Source organism: Solenopsis invicta, chromosome 2 (genome assembly GCF_016802725.1).
Source record: "Solenopsis invicta isolate M01_SB chromosome 2, UNIL_Sinv_3.0, whole genome shotgun sequence".
NCBI classification, from domain to species: domain Eukaryota; kingdom Metazoa; phylum Arthropoda; class Insecta; order Hymenoptera; family Formicidae; genus Solenopsis; species Solenopsis invicta.
In genome coordinates, this window is record NC_052665.1 from 11,009,397 (window position 1) to 11,029,853 (window position 20,457).

General features: G+C 37.7%; 1 protein-coding gene across 12 annotated transcripts; it reads left to right on the top strand.

The window, feature by feature from the left end:
- The first annotated feature begins 1,356 nt into the window (after window positions 1-1,356).
- On the top strand, window positions 1,357-10,250 carry LOC105194999 (RING finger protein unkempt). Of its 12 annotated transcripts, none has more exons than XM_011160170.3 (12): window positions 1,357-1,849; window positions 2,524-2,733; window positions 5,864-6,286; window positions 6,374-6,597; window positions 6,946-7,088; window positions 7,248-7,427; window positions 7,724-7,916; window positions 7,993-8,255; window positions 8,341-8,553; window positions 8,637-8,792; window positions 8,860-9,030; window positions 9,137-10,250. In XM_011160170.3, the coding sequence occupies exons 1-12, from the start codon at window positions 1,791-1,793 to the stop codon at window positions 9,290-9,292; spliced, it is 2,391 nt and encodes a 796-aa protein (XP_011158472.1). In that variant the 5' UTR covers window positions 1,357-1,790; the 3' UTR covers window positions 9,293-10,250. The 12 variants fall into 12 exon arrangements, with proteins under 12 accessions (XP_011158472.1, XP_011158473.1, XP_011158478.1 ...); XM_011160171.3 differs by having other exon boundaries at window positions 6,958-7,088; XM_011160176.3 differs by having other exon boundaries at window positions 1,358-1,849; window positions 6,374-6,576; window positions 6,958-7,088.
- Window positions 10,251-20,457: the final 10,207 nt, after the last annotated feature.

Consider the following 20,457-nt stretch of genomic DNA (forward strand, 5'->3'; position numbering starts at 1 on the left):
GAAATGCGTGACGAAGGGAGTAAGTATCGTTTATTCCCTTTTTACGTCGTAAAAATCACTCGTCCAGTGATAACTGAGTGACGAGTGACGAGATTGCGAATAAGTTGCGAGTTTTTTTTTTGCGACAACGCGTTTTTGCTCGCGAGCTATCGATTCTCGTCGAACGAGAGCAGAAATTTCTCAAAGCGTCTACGTGGAGCCAGCAGCACTGGATCGCGTTTCGTCTATCTACCTGACAAATTCCTTCTCGAAGAAATCGAAAACCGGATACTTTCGCTCTCGATGTCGCATTACATGGATTGAAATGTGTTAGGCGCTCTTTTAGAAGATGATATTAAGTATCATCTTCACAAAAATTTATTTGGAACTTGTATTAGGTTATCAAACATTACTGAAATTATTATTACTGTTTGCATAATTTGTAATCCTAACTGTCTTATTTAGTGCTCATCCTAATTTTATTCACAATTCATCATTTTTAAAAATTGATTTTTTCGATATCTCGTTTTAATAAGAAACTCTTCATTTACATTAATTTGAATATTGAATAGTTGGGTATAACATTCTTTTTCTAGTTCTTTAAATATTTTTCGACGCTCAACTGAAAAAAATTTCTGTTTTCTAAAATGTGGCGCCCTTGGCAACAGCTCACTCTGCCCACTCGGCGCACGCCTCGATGCGGCACTGTTCGCTCTCGATAAGTCGACGCTTTTGATTCGATAAGTCACATGGCGAGTGTCGAGAGTCGAGAGTGTCGAGACTGTCGAATCGAGGGGAGGAAGACCGCCGTTGCCATCGTGCGTTATCGCTATCAAAAAAACTTGACAGAGCACAATGTCGCGAGACATTTCTCGCGAGAGAGAAAATTCGTCGTCTCTGCCTTCTCGGGCTTCTCGTAGCGAGAACGGGAGATTCATTCATTGGAACAGAAGGCGGATTTCTACAAGAGCGCGTAAACGATCAGGCCGATCAGGAGGACGAGACGAGACGAGACGAGACCAGACGCGACGCGACGCGACGACACTCTGCGCTCGGCTCGGCCTCCTCGTCATTCATTATCGCATAGCATCTGCCGTTGGTCGCATCTCGCGTCCACTCGCGTCGCCGATCGTGCGGCGGACGCCTGTTTACGCGTGAACCAAAACATCAATGACCTTGAAAGCCGTCGCGTCACGTGACCGGAGGGAGGGAAGCGTCGATTGGCTCGCGGAGGAACGTTAACGCGTACTGCGTCGTGCGCGTCGCGCGGTTCGCATTCCTCGTCCAATAGAATTGGCGCGCGATGGGCCGGGCGGGTGAGCGGAGAGTGGAAGGTAGGACGGCGGCGGAGGGGGGGGGGATGGGAGACGAGGTGGACAAGAGCGAGCAGGAGCAGGAGCAGCCAGCAGCAGCATCAGCAGCACGAACGGCGAGGACGAGGACGAGGACAACGACGAGACTGTGTAGTGGACGACGGTGGCGGCGGTGGCGGCGGTAGCGGTGACGGTGAACGGTAGTAACGGTGGCGGCGATAGCTGGCGATAGCGGTGGTCGTGGCGGAGACGATACGGCGGCGGCGGCGACGACGGTGGTGGTAGTGGCGGCGGCGGTGGTGGTGGCGGTGGCGACGCGCGGCGGCGGCAACGACGACGACGACGACGACGGCGACGACGACGACGACGACGACGACGACGGTGATCGAGACGACGACGGTGCGCCGTGTTGGTCGGTGGCGTTCGCCGTACGTGTTGTTAGTGCGTGTGTTCGTGCGCGAGCGCGGTTGGTTGGTGGCTCGCGTTGTTGTATCCAAGATGAAGTCCGACTCGAAACCTTTGTTGACAGCTCAGGCGGAAAAGGCGAACCATTACACGTAAGTAGCGGCCGGCCGGACCGGCCCGGGGCCGGGCCGCATGCCCGAGTGAGATAACAGGGTGCGGGAGAAGCGTGGAGCATGTTGGAGCATGTCGCGCGCACACCGTATATCTGTCGCCGATACCCATTACCCCGCGCGAGAAAAAGTATAGCGACCGAGGGGGTGGAAGAGCGGGGGGATAGGGGAGACGGGGGCTTCAACGAGTTGGCCGTTGTGCGCCGGAAAGTGCGCGAATCGTCACGTACTCCGAAAGTGCAGTGCGAAGAAAATAAATCAAACATATTGTGTGCGCGCGTATGCGTGTGTAAAAGAGAAAGAGATTGAGTGTGTGTGTGCGTGTGTGTGTGTGAGAAAGAGAGAGAGCGAGAGAGTAAAGTAGAAGGTAACGGTGCGGCTAGAGAGGGAGCAGAGTGGGAGAGGGAGAGAGAAAACGTGAGAACGAGGGGGAAAGAGCGCGAGCGAACGAGTGAGAGGGAAGAATGGTTGAACCGCGAGCAACGAACGCAGCCTATACGCGACGCGCGCGTCCTGCGATTCGCAAAAATACATGTATGAGCGACGGTGACGAGAGCGAGAGAGAAAGAAAGAGTGAGACGCGAGGCAGCGTGGAGGCAGAACGCGGCAACCTACGAGCGAAAAGTAATGTCTAGCACGGTGGATTCGCATTCCAGATACTTGAAGGAGTTTCGCGTCGACCAGTGTCCCCTCTTCATTCAGCGCAAATGCACGCAACACAGACCGTTCACGTGCTTCAACTGGCACTTTATGAACCAGCGAAGGCGCAGACCGGTGAGAAAGAGGGACCGCACCTTCAACTACAGCGCCGACAATTATTGCACCAAGTACGATGAGACGACTGGCATCTGCCCCGATGGAGACGAGTAAGTTTTCTTCGTCGTTCTCTTATTTTTTGTTGTTGTTTTTTTTCTTTGTTTTTCCTTCTAATGCGCATCGCGCGAGGCAGCAGTTACGTGATACACGAATAGTGCGTTCTTCTTCGTCGTTGGTGGTATGTGCCTGTGCGTGAGAATGGATATGTGTATACGCGCGAGTATCATGGCAGAGCGCGGTTGCGGCATTCGCGACCAAGTTTCCCCTCTTTAAAACCAACGTTCGTTCTTCGTCGACGATCTTTTTCGTCGTATCGTCATCTCGCCGAACGGCAGGGCTGGGATCTTTTGCATCGGTATGGGGGCGGGGGGAGATACGAATGATACGTAGATGCGCGTGTATATGCGTTGTATTTACATATGATAGATATATATATATATATACATACATAACGCAACGCGATGCGACGTATATGTACACGTAGCGTTGCTATCGCGGCATACGTGTCCCTCGCGCGCGCACGTACGTGTTTACGTTCCGGCGCGTTCGCGCGATTCTCTTTCATCCCCCACGGAGAGGGACAATTGTTGCTCGAGGATCTCGACGAGGGGGGCTCTCGGGAGTGCGAGAGGAAGGCAGAGGAGGAAAATATCGCGCGCACGTCCGTCGCGCGGAATTGCGTATCGCGTTTTTTTAGGCGCCCGCGTGCCCGTCTCCTCCTCCTCCTCCTCCTTCTCCTCCCATCGACCGAGTAGCCTTATGTACATCGTACACGCGAATTATAAGGTATATTCTATCGTGTGCGACGCGCGCGCGGGAAACATCTCGGCCAGGTGCTACAGCACTGACACGGTTACACCTTTCTCTCGTCGGAGATCCTCGCCGCGGAATTGTAGGAATCCGACTGGGGAAGGATGGATCCTTCCTTTTCGAGAAGGGAGACGACTGCCGCCTCACGACTCACGACTCACGACTCGCGAGATTGCGAGAGAGCGGAGGCTGGAGCAAGAGAAAGAGGGAGATACAAAACAGACGCGTGCTCCGTTCTCGCTTTGTTACTCGTTCGTTGACACGTAACGCACACGTAACAGCTCTGCCCTGCTGAGAGATGCGGCCCGATGTTTTTAGCCGATAGCGTAATTTTCACGTAATTCCCTCTCGACGTTGACTCTTCTCCGGAAGATTCAGCGTTTTCGTCCGAGTTATTTTCTTGAAATAATTTTTTTCTCTCGCTGGAATTCCTTCGTTTTGCAATTTGAAATACAGAACACGTAGACACGTAATTCTAGTAATTCCGTGATATCGATTATACATTCCGTACGTCTTTTTACCGGAAACAATGACATTGTAACATTGCGCGGTTAACTTCGCACTTTGCGTATAAATTAACATATAATGGTTACAATTAACGGCGCCTTGTTCCAACATTTCGTAGCTTTGTATCCATGACGCTAACATAAACATGTAAATATCCGCGAGTGTGCGCCGAATGCGATTCAATCTACGTAAACAGATGGAATCGTAATCGACAACATTCTACAAATTACTAAGTCACGAACGAGTCGCTTTATTAAATTGCAAAAAACGAAATGGCTTGAACTTTATATATGTACAAAAGAATTAAATTAATTTCTTTACACGAAAAAAAAATTAAATTGACAATTCATTATTTTACATATAAACAAGAATGATGTAAAAGCTTGGCAGAATTTATAATCTTAAACAGACATAATTTGTTAACATAAAGAAGTACAACTTTAAAATGACCCCAACTTACTTTGAATAATTTTCGCGCCCAAACTATTAATTGTTTCAAGTCAAAAAACTTACTGAACATTCTTCAAATAGTGTAAAATGTTAATTAATTTCATGTTATGTTAAATTTTAAATTAAATGTAATAAAAAAATTATTGAATCAAAAGAGACATAAAATTAACTTTTTTTACTTGAAAAAATCATAACTTTTCAAATTTTTAATATTTTTTGAAAAATTTTTTAGGATGTAGTATACTCTTCAGACATAGCACTTTAAGAAAAAAAATACACGTTTTGAAGAAAGGTATTTATTATAGAAAATCTTTCATTGGGGTCGCACAGACCCACAGTGACCGTTAAGGATTGAAATTATAAATTCTTTCAAGAAGATTTTATATTCTTGCTTATATATGAAACACTGAATTGTAGATTTAATATTAATTTTCTTTTTTACATAATATGATCTCTTCAAATTATTAAATCTTCTCAAACTTTTATGTGATTTTTATTAACGTAGAACAATTCTGTAAGAATATCATGAAAAAATCGCATCTGATCAATCTATAAAGTATCTTTCTGTGAAAGATGTTTCAATTTTACGTAGATGTCGCATGGAATTTAAATGACATCTTACCGACATTTTTTAGATCGACCGTCAATTTTTACGGTTATAAACTTTTATCACTCGGCGTAAAGTGATTTTCATCGAGCGATCGTCGAGCATTCGTTGTGAATTTCTTCCCCAAAATTCCCAACATTACGAGTTGCCGAACAAAGGAAGCCCACTCTTATCGATTTTCCCCTGCGTACTTGGCACGATGGCACAACAAAGAATCACTATGTATCTAAACCACATTCGGGTGTTAGGTGCGTCGTAATAGAGTTATCAAACTGGTGCTCGCTATTCAATCGAACATATCTCGATTTAATCATGAAATACTACTGCACAATATCAAAATCAAATACCAGTCATCAGAATATAAAAGAGCTGACAAAGAGATGACATAACGTGTTTATAAATATTTACTTATAATCGCGCTGATACATTTTTCAGTTATTGTTAACTTTATTTTTTTAATTAGGAAATTATTTTCTTTTGATGTACGAATATAGTATATTATGAGATAATCCATGTAAAAAAAACTGCAAATTGCATTTTCGTAAGATTTTTGTAATAATATGTAACATTTAATTATTTATTCATGAAAACAATATTTAGAAAAGATATCAATGGGATAGTATAAAAAATATTATTAATATGAAATTGTTATTCGTAAATCGATAAGAATGAGAAAAAACGTTGAAGCAATACAGTGTATCAGCTGAAGAATTCACAAGCGTTGTTGGGTGGAAAAAAAAGGAGAAGAGCGCACAAAAAATATAATATTTTGACCGTGATTGTGAAAATGTTATTTCGTTAAACAGGTGTCCATTTCTACATCGTACCGCGGGCGACACGGAAAGGCGTTATCATTTACGCTACTATAAAACATGCATGTGCGTTCATGACACCGACACACGTGGATTTTGTGTGAAGAATGGCCCACATTGCGCCTTCGCGCACGGTAATCATGATCTGCGTCCGCCCGTGTACGACATCAAGGAGATCCAAGCGTTGGAAAATCCAGACTCGGATCCAAACTCCTCGTCGAACGGGCCTAACATCCTCGATAAGGAACGCAACCTGATGAACGAGGATCCAAAGTGGCAAGACACGAACTATGTGTTGAGCAACTACAAGACCGAGCCGTGTAAGAGACCGCCTCGGCTCTGTCGGCAGGGTTACGCTTGTCCACAGTATCACAACAGCAAGGACAAGCGACGTAGCCCCCGGAAATATAAATATCGGTAAATATCCATATCGAGCGATGGTTCAAAGGGATAAGATTATGCTGGCGCGTGGGAGTAACTCGTAAATATTAACGACGATTGCAGTTCGACACCATGCCCGAACGTGAAACACGGCGAAGAATGGGGCGAGCCGGGCAACTGCGAGCAGGGAGACGCGTGCACGTACTGTCATACTCGCACGGAGCAGCAGTTCCATCCCGAGATCTACAAATCCACCAAATGCAACGATGTGCAGCAGGCTGGCTATTGTCCGCGCGGCGTCTTCTGCGCCTTCGCGCATGTTGACCGTGAGTGTACACTCATCAATCGTACGTAAAACAGTCTTATTTATATACTTTGTGAGAGTTGAATGAAATTATGCATATACGGCCACAAATATGTACATACGAGTTTATATACGTGTCCACTTGGCTGTTTCAACTGTTGCTGTCACTCTGCGACACGGTCGCAAAGTGATCCATCGTCTCTCCTTGGCGACGCGCGAGCTTGCACGTCGGTCGTGCGACTCGCCACTCGCGCTCGCGGGTTTTTTTCGCGAATTACGTTTGGAATACACGTAGAGAACCGGTTTGATAAATGCTAAATCTTAGTCATGAAAATTGTTTTTCTCAAAATTGATATATTGGGACGTTGGTATGGTGTGTTGATGGAAGCAGTGTTGCCAACAGAAGAAATGAGCCTGGCGAGGGATATGGCGGTACCTATAGATTGCGGAGCAAATTTGGCCGATATACTCAGCAACGCACTTCCTCCTGATAAGCGCTCACACGAAAAGGACAAGCCACTCAGTGATAGCAGTGTGAGTCTTGGTTTTTCGCATATCGTAAATTAAAAAATAAAATAAAATTGTAAATTGCTTGTTAAATCGATAGAATTTAATTTATATTGTTTATCAGAGATTTTTTCAAATTTGCATATTTTTGTCATGTTTAAAACCTATCGTTTGACTGACTTGCAGAATGGGAGCGGCGAGGTCTCGGAATCCGCCAGTACTAGCAGTTTGGGTAGCAACAGCTCGCACAGCAAGGCACCAGGCGCTCAACTGCATAATTCCAATAATACCAATTCCGGCATAAATGCAGCCGCGCAACAGAAACTTACGAGCATGCTTTACAACCCCAGTTCCCTTATGCAAATTGTAAGTTCTTTATTTTTGTGTAACATGCTGTAACATATCGCAGAACAGTGATAATACTTTCGGGAATGAATTTGGAACCTGTATGAAGAAAAAAGTTTCGCATGAACATAGATCGTCTAGGTTTAGTGTAATAAATTATAAAAAATATATATAATACTTGTATTTATATATCATTTTGTTCTTGTTCTCGATTCTAGATTCATTCTATGGAGTATTGCTATATAATTTTGAATCATATTTATGATCATTCGTATATCATATGATTGATGTTTCACGATTGACGTTGATTTCGACAGAATGAAATTCGGAAGCAAATGGTCGCCATCGACAGCGATCCGTTATTAACTAAAGCTGAAAAGGCCCAACAAAAACAGAGCCTTTACATCGCGTACAATTTGAACGGAACATTAGGCAGTCACTCATTAGCAACTACTGTTTCACCACTTGCAAATTCATTTTACTCAAACGATACTGTGGAATCTGTAGTAGGTGAGTGTACATCCGGATGTTTATATTAACGTATTGTACAGTGCAATATACTCTGACATTTTTTACTTTTTTTCAGGAAATGCATTAGACGAGATGCACTTAGACGATTTAAATTTAGTCGATTCAATTCATAGGGATACAAATTCACCAATTAGCAATTCGATATCAGCAGGCCTAGCTAGCTCCGGTCTACTCGGTAGCTCGGCCCCGGTCAATATACCGGGCATGGCTGAACGTTCAGTTCTTACCAATTTCTCGCCATCGACGTCGAGCCCGCTTCAATTACAGACTGGTTTTCTCACTGGATCGAGATTCTCTCATCAAGATTCCATAGAATCCGTAAGCTGACTATTCTTTCTATTTAACGATATTGTGAGACATATCAAATTGTTTTACTAATATGAAGTTTTCGGATTACTTTCAGACATTGCCATTTATAAATCAGATATCAGATTCATTTAGCAATCACATTTCGCAACTTAGCAGCTCGGCTTCTAAGCTTAGCGGATTCAATAGTAGTTTATTCGATTTTGCGAGCCAAGGAATGTCACCGTCGCGTACGCAAACCACTCTACCTGCATCTCCATTGGTCAATGCATTTTCCATTAGTCCAAGTAACACAGGATCGTTGTCCGAGGTTAGAATTGCACAATCTTAAAAAGTTTTGTACTAGATATCTCAAAAACGAGTCTCGTAGTATCATATACATTCATATTACAGATACAAAGGCTCAGAGACGAATTGTCCTCGAGTCGCGCTCAATTGGCGACATGGGATGAGCGTATTAATCAAGCGCGCGCAGCTTGCGCGGCGTGGCAATTGGAAAGTGAGGAAGCGAAGAGAAAAGCGACTATCGCCGAACAGCAAAGAGATGAGGTAAATATCTCGCCTAACTTAACACATGTTTCTCTTTTGATATCGAGTCCGATTTGCTCTGCTCCAGAGAATGGATTTTTTGCAGGCTTTGAAAGCACTTAGAGTCGAGAACAAGGCGTCCAATAGCGGCCCATATCTTCATACATTGAGGAAAATAAGCGAGCTCAGAACACTATCAATAGCCACCTTGAAATCTATTCAGTCACAATTGCGCTCAGATCTTGAAGAGGTAGAAAAGGTAAAAACTCTTGCTACTATCCGTCCAAATAATCGATGTCTTTCAAATGAATTATTATGAGAAGAAATGATAGAATACGTCCTACTGACGTTGCTTGTATTACCAGGTGCTGTACAGAGAAACTGCAACAAAATGCATGGTTTGTGAAGAGCAGAATCGTACGGTTACTTTATCCTGCAATCATTACGTGGTCTGCTCGACATGCGCTCCGAATCAACGCGAGTGTCCTTACTGTCAAACTCCAGTTGTTTCAACAAGTTAGACCCGAATCTTTCCTTAGAATTCTGTTACAATTTCCACTTATCGTCTGTTTAAAAAAGGAACGAGAAGACGATTGCAGCCGCAGACTCTGAAAAAATATCATGTGAGTAGTATCACGATTATGCAAGGACTTGTATTTTTACTCTGATATAGTGACAAAACTGAGAGAACATTTTCTTATCGCGGTAAACATATACCCGCAAGAATCCAATCGACTTTAAGAATACAATTGATTTATCGCCAAAGTGAGTACGAATATGATAGAATCTTTACTGGTGTAATCTTAAATTACATTTCTCTCTCGATATATACGTGTATAGATAATTCAGTGAACATCACATTTTTTAAATGTAACGCTCTCCAAAAAGTAGCGTTATTGATCCTAAAAGGAAAACAAAGATGTTTTATTTTATACATAATTCAAGATAAATATCTAGCAGGGTGTTAATAACTATACATTTAGCGTTTACAACGCAAATATATGCGGGTTACAGAACATTTAGCGCGAGAACAATATAATTGCAGTTGTGTGGACAAAGTTTCGGGACCTCGAAAACTATATAATTGTTTAAAGAAAAATTAATAATATTAATAAACGCAACAAAAGTCTCCTCCCACTTGCATTAAAAGAATGGGAGGATTTTTTCTTGATGGTTGAGCTGTGAAACGTATGTCACAGAAAAAATGATATTTCTATTATATTTAAATCTATATATTTAATAGGATTTTCCAATTGATTCGTACTGAATGTAATAATATAAGTATTAACAAATTTTATATTTTTCGTTGAAAACCTAATATTGAAGATATAAATATTATATATAAGAGTACATAAATATATTATATATTATATAATTTCTAGGTTTTTATATATCTAATAAAACAAAGATTTCTCATATATAGTTACAAAAAGAGTATGGGAGTTTACAAAACAACCGAAATAGATAGCGCTAAAACAATTTTATTATATAAATGGTATTATATATACATCATTTGTTTTTCGTTTTTTTTTTTTTTTTTTTTTTTATCTATCAATGTTACTGCCGCTTATTTCTTCTTTTCTTTTTCTACTTGTTCCACGCCTTTTGTCATATTTTTTAGGTGTAATAATACAGTTTGTTGAAAAATATTTTACATCGAAGTTTAGAATGATTGATATTTTTAACAATTTTATATAAAATACGCTTGCTTTCTTTCGTTTCGTAACGTGGCTTGTATATGTTTGTACTTTCTGTAACACAATCCACTCTTTTAGGTCTTAAATATGCTTAATTGTGTACTAGTATTTGCGATGGAGTTATTAGAGGACATTTAAATTAAATAGTGTGTGATAGTAACGAAGAAGTTAATCTTCAATCAATTATTCAATTAGATTACTGAACCAATTACCCTCATTTCGTGTTGTAGGCTTTTACAATTGTAGATTGTAAGGATGTTAGAGATATTTAGGATTTTTCAATTTAATCAAAAAAATAACTCATGAATATAAATAAATAAATATATATATATATATTATATAAAAATATAATGCATACACAAGTCAAACGTGACATACGTGTTACAGTTCAGTGGCATGCTAGAAGTATGCTAATTAGGACGTGTGAGGCACGTCTACGTACCCGGCTCTATGCATATATTCATTTTAAAGATGTAGTTGTTAAAACTCTATGATAAAACAAATGACTATACACTCATGATGAGAAATATATATATTGCCTAAGATATAAACGATTATAGGATAGATAGGACAGCATTATCAAATTTTTTCTTTGTATAGATATGAAAATGTTACAATAATCAATTTTAAAGACTACTTTTATTTAATATATATATACATATAATTATGATTTTTCGAGAATAATGAAATTATTAAACTCAAATTGAATACCCCACATAAACCATTTAACAACACTTTTACACGACTTATAAGACATTTACTACAGTTCGCATAGGATTAATCTTCCGCGAGAGATATAATCAAGAATTTTTTTATCATTTGCAACACAAAGGGGTATTATAGCAAATATTTACTTAATTGTGGAATTCTCTGACATTCGCAACAGTCCTAGTTGTTATTGTTTTTGCTTTCTCGTTTATTTTTTTTTCTTCGCCTTTCAATTACCTTTATAATTTAGTGTCAAAAAGTGAGGCCAAAAAATAAATGAACGTTTCTATTACGTCAGTTTTTTATTCAGATTATTAATATTAAAATATAATAGATGTTATTTAAAAAAAATTACAATTTTCTCTATTATGGTATATATGGTCTAAAGATAACTGTTTTTTAAAAAATTATGCTACAATAGAGAATAACGTAGGGATACATAAGAATTATTGAAATGAACTTTTCTTTGATATGCTTTACATTCATAAATAGATCGAGGATATAAGAAGCAATTTTAGAAAGATAAAGTCCATTCTTTTGATTATAGACATTTTTAATATCTAGATAATATTCAGTTTTTTTTTTCTCTCCTTTCCTTTCTTTTATCTGACTCTTCCGGTCGATACGATGTTACGAGGTCTCATGGGAGAGACTCACCTGATAAGTAGACGGCATATTTTAATTTTCTTAGAGGCCGCATATACCATAACACCATTTTGAAAGAACTATTTAGGAGTTAAGAGAGAAACATTATAATAATGCATTTTTTTTCTTGCGTTTATTCAATGCATTCTTTATAAGTACAGAAAGATGTTATGATATATCGAAAGATATTAGTTTCTTTCCTCCCTGTATATTCACTTAGCACATATTACCACTGTTACGTGCATGTCAACTTTAGATTAATCTATTTAAAATAAAAAATAAAAGGAGCCAAGCAATTAATGCACTATTTTCAATGTTTCGGTTTTTATATGACTAAAGTACTATGTGATAGTATTAAAAAAATATATAAACTCTAAAGTGATAGGTCTATAACATTTGATGAAACAAATAATCGCGTTTGTATCATAGTTTACCAAATCGTTGAAATTGTTGAAAGAGTACTTATAAAGAATGCGATTTCTTTCAATGATATTTCGCGATCGAACTTCCTTCCACAGTATTTGTATTTAAGGTAACAATGTTACAAATAATGGGATCATATCCGAGTCATAACAATTTTTTGTATACGGAGAATATGAAAAAATCGTTTTCATTTTTTAAATAATCGGAGGAAAGTTGCGATCGCGTTACGTTTAACATTTAGAAATGATATTCCTGAATAATAGGGTTATATGAATATTACAAATAATTACAATATATTATACTATTTTACTTCTATAACAATTAAATATATATATATATATATATATAACACAATTAAAAATATAAAATATATATTAAGAACATAAATTATTGTGAAAGCAACAAATTTAGCTACAAAATAGAGTAATAGGAGAGTAACAAAATGGATGATTAGCTAATATTATTGTGTAACAAAGAAAACATACAGTTGAATATTTATATACTACTGTCCCCGTTGTTGGTTTCATGAATTATCTCGCGCATTTTGGAGCATTTTGATGACATGCTATCGTTATACGCTCGATTATTATTTGTTGTGTCTAAAAATCAAATGTTTTCGTTGAAGCGATTTAAAAATTAGTTGTTATTCTATCATATATAGAAATAAACAGTGTCGATTTTAAAGGTGTATATCGAGTAGCAAAATTTCAAGTCTTGTACTAAGTATCGCTAATATTTCAGGCAATGCCCGTGACAAATCGTTTTTAGGAAAACGATTTTTAAATCTCAAAATCCTGTTGAAATATGATTTCTGAACTTGGAGCGTATTCAACGTGTTTCTCTCGATTGCACAAAGAAAACCAACAATAGGGCAAATTAAATTGAACACTATATTTTTGACAAGTTACAATTATACCAATTACAAACGTTATACGCTCTGTCCTGTGCGAATGATTCTTCCTCTGCGTTGTAAACCGGGTCGGACCACATTGTAATTGCATTTGTTTGTGCACTAGTTGAAAATATTATGAGTTCGCTCGTCATACTTTGCGTAATTCGCGCGAGGCGACGAGCGAAGGGGGATTTCGATAACATTGGGAAGGAATTATCAGCACAGTTCAGACGAAAAAAACATACACATAATCACTAGAATATTGTATAATAATGAATTGCGTAAAAATTGTAATATCTAAAGGAAAATTTGCTGAACATTTATATCACGATTTATAACTAAAACTAAAGGTACTTGCTATAGACCTGTGTCGTCCTTAATCACTCGTAATTTTGATATAACAATTACTGCATTTGTTATTTTGATAGTGGCATGGCTGATCCTTGATATTAGGTATCGCGAAAATCATTTTCATTTATTCGTATAGCGAGATGTGTGTTCTTGTTTGCAACAAAAAAAAAAAGAGAAATACGTTTGCTCAATGTCCGCGAAGGCTTTTCGGACATTCTTTATTGTTCCGCAAGAATCGACGTGTTATTAGTAAGATGCTGTGACTCGTATTATGATGATAATTATATAGTTTCTAATCCTTGAAACATTTACATTGAGTCTTTGAAATACTTGAAAATTGCCTTCAGATTCATAGATCAGTTTTTTTTTTTTTTTTTCTTTCAATCAAATGGTCGTTTAGTCAGTTATAAAAAATTAGGACATTATAATATTTTTAATTAATTGTTGATTTTTTTTGAATGTAGTGATAATCGATGCGAACCTACGTGATCTGAGTTTAGGCTTGTTTGTGAATAATACGAGGTAACAAATAGCTATACGACTGTGATCACGCTTACAGTTAGACCAAATTGTTCGGTATGCCACTTATCAACATCCCTTTGGAATACAAGAACTTCTGCCACGAGTGTGCAATGATGATGGAAAATTCTCACGTTGCTTCTATGATACGTCGAATGTAGATTAAAATCAATTTCATCGGTGAATTTAACTCATCGTATTTTCTAATTAATTAATAGTAGATGTTTTTCAATGGACGTTTTCCATTTTTCTTATAATTCTGGAATGCATAAAAATAATATTTGCATTAGTAACTACTCGCGCTACATTTACTTTTAGATTTTGCTGGAGAAACAAGCTGTGTATTTTAACAATTAAAATGCGTTGCAAGATACGTGTCTTTGCGTAAAAATATCAGAGCAGAATGAGAATTAATGAGAAAGTTACGCGACAGTCATTGCACCCTCATATTGAATCGCCAATATTTTCTATAAAAGTTGGAAAAAAACGAAACGAGTCGCAAGTTCGTGAACGCTTGTCTCGAAAGGAAAGCGAACGTAAATTAACCACCCACATAGTTCGCATATTATTTAAAACATTGGGCAAGATTTCGCGTTAAACGAGAGAAACGTAATAGCGATTTGTATGAATACAACAATGATGTGCATGCAGTGCCATTTTCGACAGACTTATGAAAGTAATAAAGTTGCGTTCTGCGAGAAGTGAATGTGATCTGTTAATGTTTCTAATTTCTATAAGCAATTTCGCATTGTCAGAGAGGGAGAAGGCGCATTTTGCTAAAACTTTGCATGTAACAAATTATTTTCAACCTTCGGGATTTTAATCGAAAGAGCTGGCAAAGAGCGTCGACGCTCTCCGTAACTCTCGAAAGTGCGGAATTGCGTATAGAGATTGTGCCCCCTTTTAAATTTTTTACTATTTTTGCAATAATATACGGTAAACACCGTCTTCCGATGCAGCGTATAATGTTTAGGCGTAGCGCTTGAGGCCACTGAGAGTCGAAGGCAGCGCAAAATAACAAACGCGTTTAAACAAATCTTATATTTGTAAGCTTGATATATGTATATATTTATATATAAAACAGACATAGGCATTGCTCTCTCACAGCTCGACTTTGGATACGCTCGTCGTAGGAAAGCAGAATCAATATTGTGTAACTTCTGGTGTTTAAAAGCAATGTACTTATACGTTAAGCGATTAAGGTACTAAATACATATATATATTTTGCGGGCTATTGCGTGAACGAATTGTATCTATTCTACGTCTCATGCTCACACGATGTCTGTAACAATCAATAAGGAACGTCGGAATATCCGAGTTATGAAAGACGAGAGTCAAATGCAAAAACGCGAAAGGAAGAATGGAAGAAAGAAAAATACCTCTCGTTCGTGCAGTCGCATTCGTTGCTTTCACAGGATGAATCAATAATAATATCACGTGAATCTTTCTCAATGCATGTAATGCGTGCGCGCGAAAAGCTCTCGCACGGCGGAATAAAGGGAGAGAGCAAGAAACTTGCGTGGATTGAAACAAGAACCGCATTCTCGAAGGAAACGTACAAAATGTTGACGATGAAACGATATCAAGACTGCTGTAATTTATTGTCGTATAAGTTTATTTCCATCGAGTCAGGTCGCAAAATTACGTTGGCGTAAAGAAATAAGAAAAGAAATTGTTCATTGCTGCTTTCTTATTATTGCTGTTTGCTTCAAAAAAATGTGCAAAACGAATGTTTTCTTATCTGATATACATGTATTTCGCAGAAGTCGAGAGAATTCTTTTTAGCAATTATTTTTACGTCCCGTAGTTTTTAAGGCATTAGATAGCGCTTATGACAAATAAATAGAAAATTATGTGTATCATTTTCTTAATATATATAATTTAATATATTGGGATGTTCTTTCTTTTTTTTTTTCTGTGTACGACGAGGCGTACCGAGCTTCTCGCGCGAGGCGCTTTCGCTCGACACTGTACTTCTAGTGAATAAGAGATGTGGTGACGAAATGTCCGAGGATATGCGAGCTTCCGCGAGCAGTCATAAGGCGCTCCTTAGCGTTCGTCCTGTGGAAGGAAACAATAGGCACATGTAGTCGCGCGATTAACCGAGCTGAGGTACATAGAAATAACTGTTACAATAACGCGTATCGACGCGAAGGACAATTTAAGGATCTCCACGATGGCTGTCGTTTCGATCAGGCTGCTTCTCTACGTATGCGTGTATTTACATACAAGTATATATATTAATATATAATATATTCTTCCTCCCCCGCGACTCATATCTCTTCCGCACGACTTTCTGCGCGATGCGGGTTTTGTAATTTTGTAACTTTTAAAATCCTCCCGTGCTTGTAGCCGATAGCCCGGGACTGTCGACGACCGCGTGTAGCCCGGAGAGTGTCACAGAGATTGCGATTCCGCTGAGTTCCCTCGCGCGACCTCGAGGGGTACATGTCGGCGAACGAGCCACGCGGAGAGAGTAATTTTTACTCGACCGAGAACGAGAAGGCAGTCGAACTTCACGTCGAGACGATGGGACCATTAGGTTTATTCTTTTCACAGCTGAGCTTCTTGCGCAGTTCATCTTTCTTCTTTTCCACAATGGAGGAAAAAAAAAGGGAAAGACGAACGACGCAACAGTTCAAATGTAAAGAACAAACCTCGTGTAACGTCGTCGTAGAATGAAAGCACGTGTGTGTGTAACACCCTTGGAGTAACGTTGACTAAACTCTGATTAATTTAATTGATAATTCACTTTTACCGCGTTGAGAGAAAAGTTTGGTATTTGTAACTATAATTGCATAAAATAATCGAGAGCTCCAGTTTTACTGTTATAATGTTAATAATAACTTTATAGTTGCATTGTCAAAGTTTTATTATAAATCATGATAATTTCAAATATAGTAAAATATCAACATGTGAATGCCAAAAATAAATATTTCTATGTAGTAAAAGCAATCATAATTAGTAAAAATATAACTAGTCTCTTAACTTTCCCTTAATAATAATAAGTATAATAGGTATAATTAGCATGATTAAAACTATAAATATACGTATAGTTAGCAGCAAAAATGTCTACAAATTATAATTAAATTACAACCATTTTTTTCTCTCAGTGCGAGCAACATCTGTACTATTTTATTGGATAGAATTATTTGTTACTTAACGCATGAAACAAAAAATTATATCATTAACAATGACTTGATAATTGTACTTTAATTTCTCTTGGTTCAATTAATCGATAATTAAGTTATGAAGTAATATCCGTGTACTAATTTGTTAATGTGAATAAAATTTATTTATTGTTTATTGCAGAAACAAAGATCGAAGCGAGGTGGTGATAGAGCTGAAAGCTTAACTTTAAGCGATTCTGCCGATTCAATCAATCGTCGATTAACTTAATCGGAGTTTAGTCGAAGTCGCCCGTAATCTTTTTCACAGACGTTCTCCGCGGGAAACGGGTGGGTCGAGAGAAATCAATGGGTCTCCTACAAAATGGATTTCTTTTGCTTTTCATGAAAGTTAAAAATAAATCTACTTCTCTCGACCCGTCCATCTCCATTGAAGATTAGCTTGTTCCCGCACGTTGATCGAGAGCTTTGGAGTTTCGTGTCGTAGGTATCTGGATCCGAAGAAATTAATCGCGGAACAGAATCGCGATTCATTTTGATCCCATTGAATGTTTGTCTCTCTTTCTCCTCCCTCCCTCCCTCTCCCCCCCTCTCTCTCTCTCTCTCTCTCTCTCTCTGTCTCTCTTTCTTCGGTGTAGCATATTCTAACGAATATCAGTACAAATTTACAACCTGAGTAAGAAATAAACGAGGGATACACATCGCTCGGATGGACAAAAAAAAATTACGATATCGACGAGACACGTATTTTTGGCAATACACAGATGTAAAGGATTACCGAGTAGCGCGTAGTAGTTAGGATGAACCAAGGAGATGAATTTCGTTCGAATGCATTATTTTTGACGACTGAAAGTTTATACGCTAAAAAGGATTAATAACGATTAAATACGATAACGATAAGAATATAGTAACGATTGTGTACGTAATTCGTAGGAGGGATCGTTCGTTATCGCTTCTTATGCTATTTTATCATAAGTTGTGTCTTATAAAAATAAACATTGTAATTCAATAAAAATTGAATCAATTTTATTTGATGTCGTGCGGTTATTGCGCTCTACTTGTACGTTGGCTGGTGATTAATAGCAAATTATATAGAAACTAAACAAATCTTGGCCGATCTCGATATTCGAATCGCGCACTTTTCTCGAGATATTTATATAATAAGTATTTGTACGTCGGTTCACTAAGCCCTGAATATAGAACTGGTCTCACCACTTCCAATTAGCTCATTCGACTGATTAAATTATCAGTAACCAACTGCAAAACTCAAATTGATCGTATTTTGTTTTCTTGTTTATTTTCTGCAAATTATAACTTATTTATATAAAACATAACATTTTCAATTAATAATTTTTTAATTAAAAAATTAGATAATTAAATTATTTAAAAAGATTTTAATTAAAATAAATAAAAAAATTAAGTATAATCAGTTTTGTTTTGCTGTTATTAAGAGGATGTTAAAGTAACAGAAGAACTTCCTCGACGTCGGTTCTACAGATCACTGCAGATTATTTTTCGAGCAAGACCAGGCTATTGCTCTTTGTCCATTGCGTAGATCTGTCTTTGTTTTTTGATTATTTCGCCATCTGCGAAAAGTCCTATCAACTACTGTTGACTACCATATTGCTCTGCTTATGACAGTTTAGCTTCGCTGAACGAAATACGCATGTGGTAAAAGCACATTAAGATATCTTTTTTGTTAGGTGTTTAATCGTAATTTCACGCGGTCAGTGTTATTCGTGCATGTTTTCTGAAGTGCGCTCTACTATCATTTTGTACGTACGAACTACACAACTTCTCTGTTAAAGTAAAGTTAACCTCAGGCGATGGCTATACGAGTGAATTTTTAACGATTTATAAACTTTTGTTCGATTTTCTTGTAAAATTGACTTCAGCGCACTTTCTTTTTACGCGTATTTTAATTCTAAAAAAAATTTTTGTGATTCTGTAACGCCAATTTGAAGATATTTAGTGCACTGTAAATGTCGATAATTCATGATACTTTAGCATCCTCTTAAATTTAATCGACTGATCTGGCTAATAAGAGATAGTGAAACCGGTCGATAATAAACGGAATAGGAAATAAGAAACGCTTTATATTTTTTTCTTATTCAACATATTGGATTATTCTTTATTTTCCATTCCCTGCTACATTGTTTGTAGATTGTACGTAACTTCTTAATCCATCAATTAATAACGTCAGTGCTTTTCAATTATTTCCAGACTTGCTCGACAAAAACTTTGCATAGATCTTTGATAATGATCGTGATCTTTGACAATAAACGCGCTTGCGTTTAATTCAAATGCACAGTACCAAGAATGTTGATAATTAGCGCGCATTATGTTGGGTATTGTGCAAATTTCTTAGCAAACACGCAGATACTAAGGAACCGGAAAACTAAACGATATCTTTAAATCTTCTCAGGAAAAAGAATTATAAATATTCCCTAATAACACGTGACGTGTTAGATGAATATTTTAGAGTATTGTATGATATATCTCTTAAATGTAATCATCTGGGCTGCATTTAAAAGCATCGGATATTTTATCCTTGTTCACTGAACAAAGATAAAATGATACCTGGATTTATCCGGCTGTTGTTTCTGAACGCAATTGAGTTATATTTTTTTAAAAGATTTTACCATCTAAAAAATCTAAAAAAATTGTGATATATTCTTTCAACATTTAAAATTACGATTATAGAATTGTATGAAACGGTTTTTTATTTTTTTTCCGCCTGTCAGGCAGAATCGATCGAATATATCAATGTTGAAACAAATATCATGCGAGTCCTCAAATTTTCATGTCTGCATACTATAATGTGATTTTATTTAACTTATATACGTTAAACAGCTATTCTGACTCATATCTGATATTTACGTAATGATTCAATTAAATGTAAGAAGCTTTGTTAAGAAATGTTTAAAAAGAGGAATTTTTTTATGTTCTCGAACGTTCTAAAGTTATCTTTGGAATTTTGTAATTCTAAACTAGATGTTGTATATTTTCTACCAATCAACACATTAGTTGTCCAAATTCTTTAAAATGTGATTGGTTCATTTTCCGTTGGATATGTCGAATCGATTTTTTTCGGATATGAATGTAGATTCTATTTTTCTGTTTCCGTAGTCTTGTGTACACTGCAGAGAATCGAGGAACAAAATCAGGTACGAATTCTGCTCTTGGATCTTATCCACTTAGAATTTTATGCACGTTCGAAATTGTCTACTTCAATGTAATCCATTCTCGGATTCCATTAATATATAAGATTTAAACCGTGATTTCGCGATTCTTTCGAAAGTCCACAATTAATTATAATAGCT

What these genes read in the sequence shown, in the direction of transcription:
- LOC105194999 (XM_039459735.1), top strand. Translation starts at nt 1,931, where the DNA reads ATGTTGGAGCATGTCGCGCGCACACCGTATATCTGTCGCCGATACCCA. An exon ending in TACTGTGGAATCTGTAGTAG is followed by an intron (nt 7,917 to 7,992) that starts GTGAGTGTACAT and finishes ACTTTTTTTCAG; the next exon opens with GAAATGCATTAGACGAGATG. An exon ending in ATCAAGATTCCATAGAATCC is followed by an intron (nt 8,256 to 8,340) that starts GTAAGCTGACTA and finishes GATTACTTTCAG; the next exon opens with ACATTGCCATTTATAAATCA.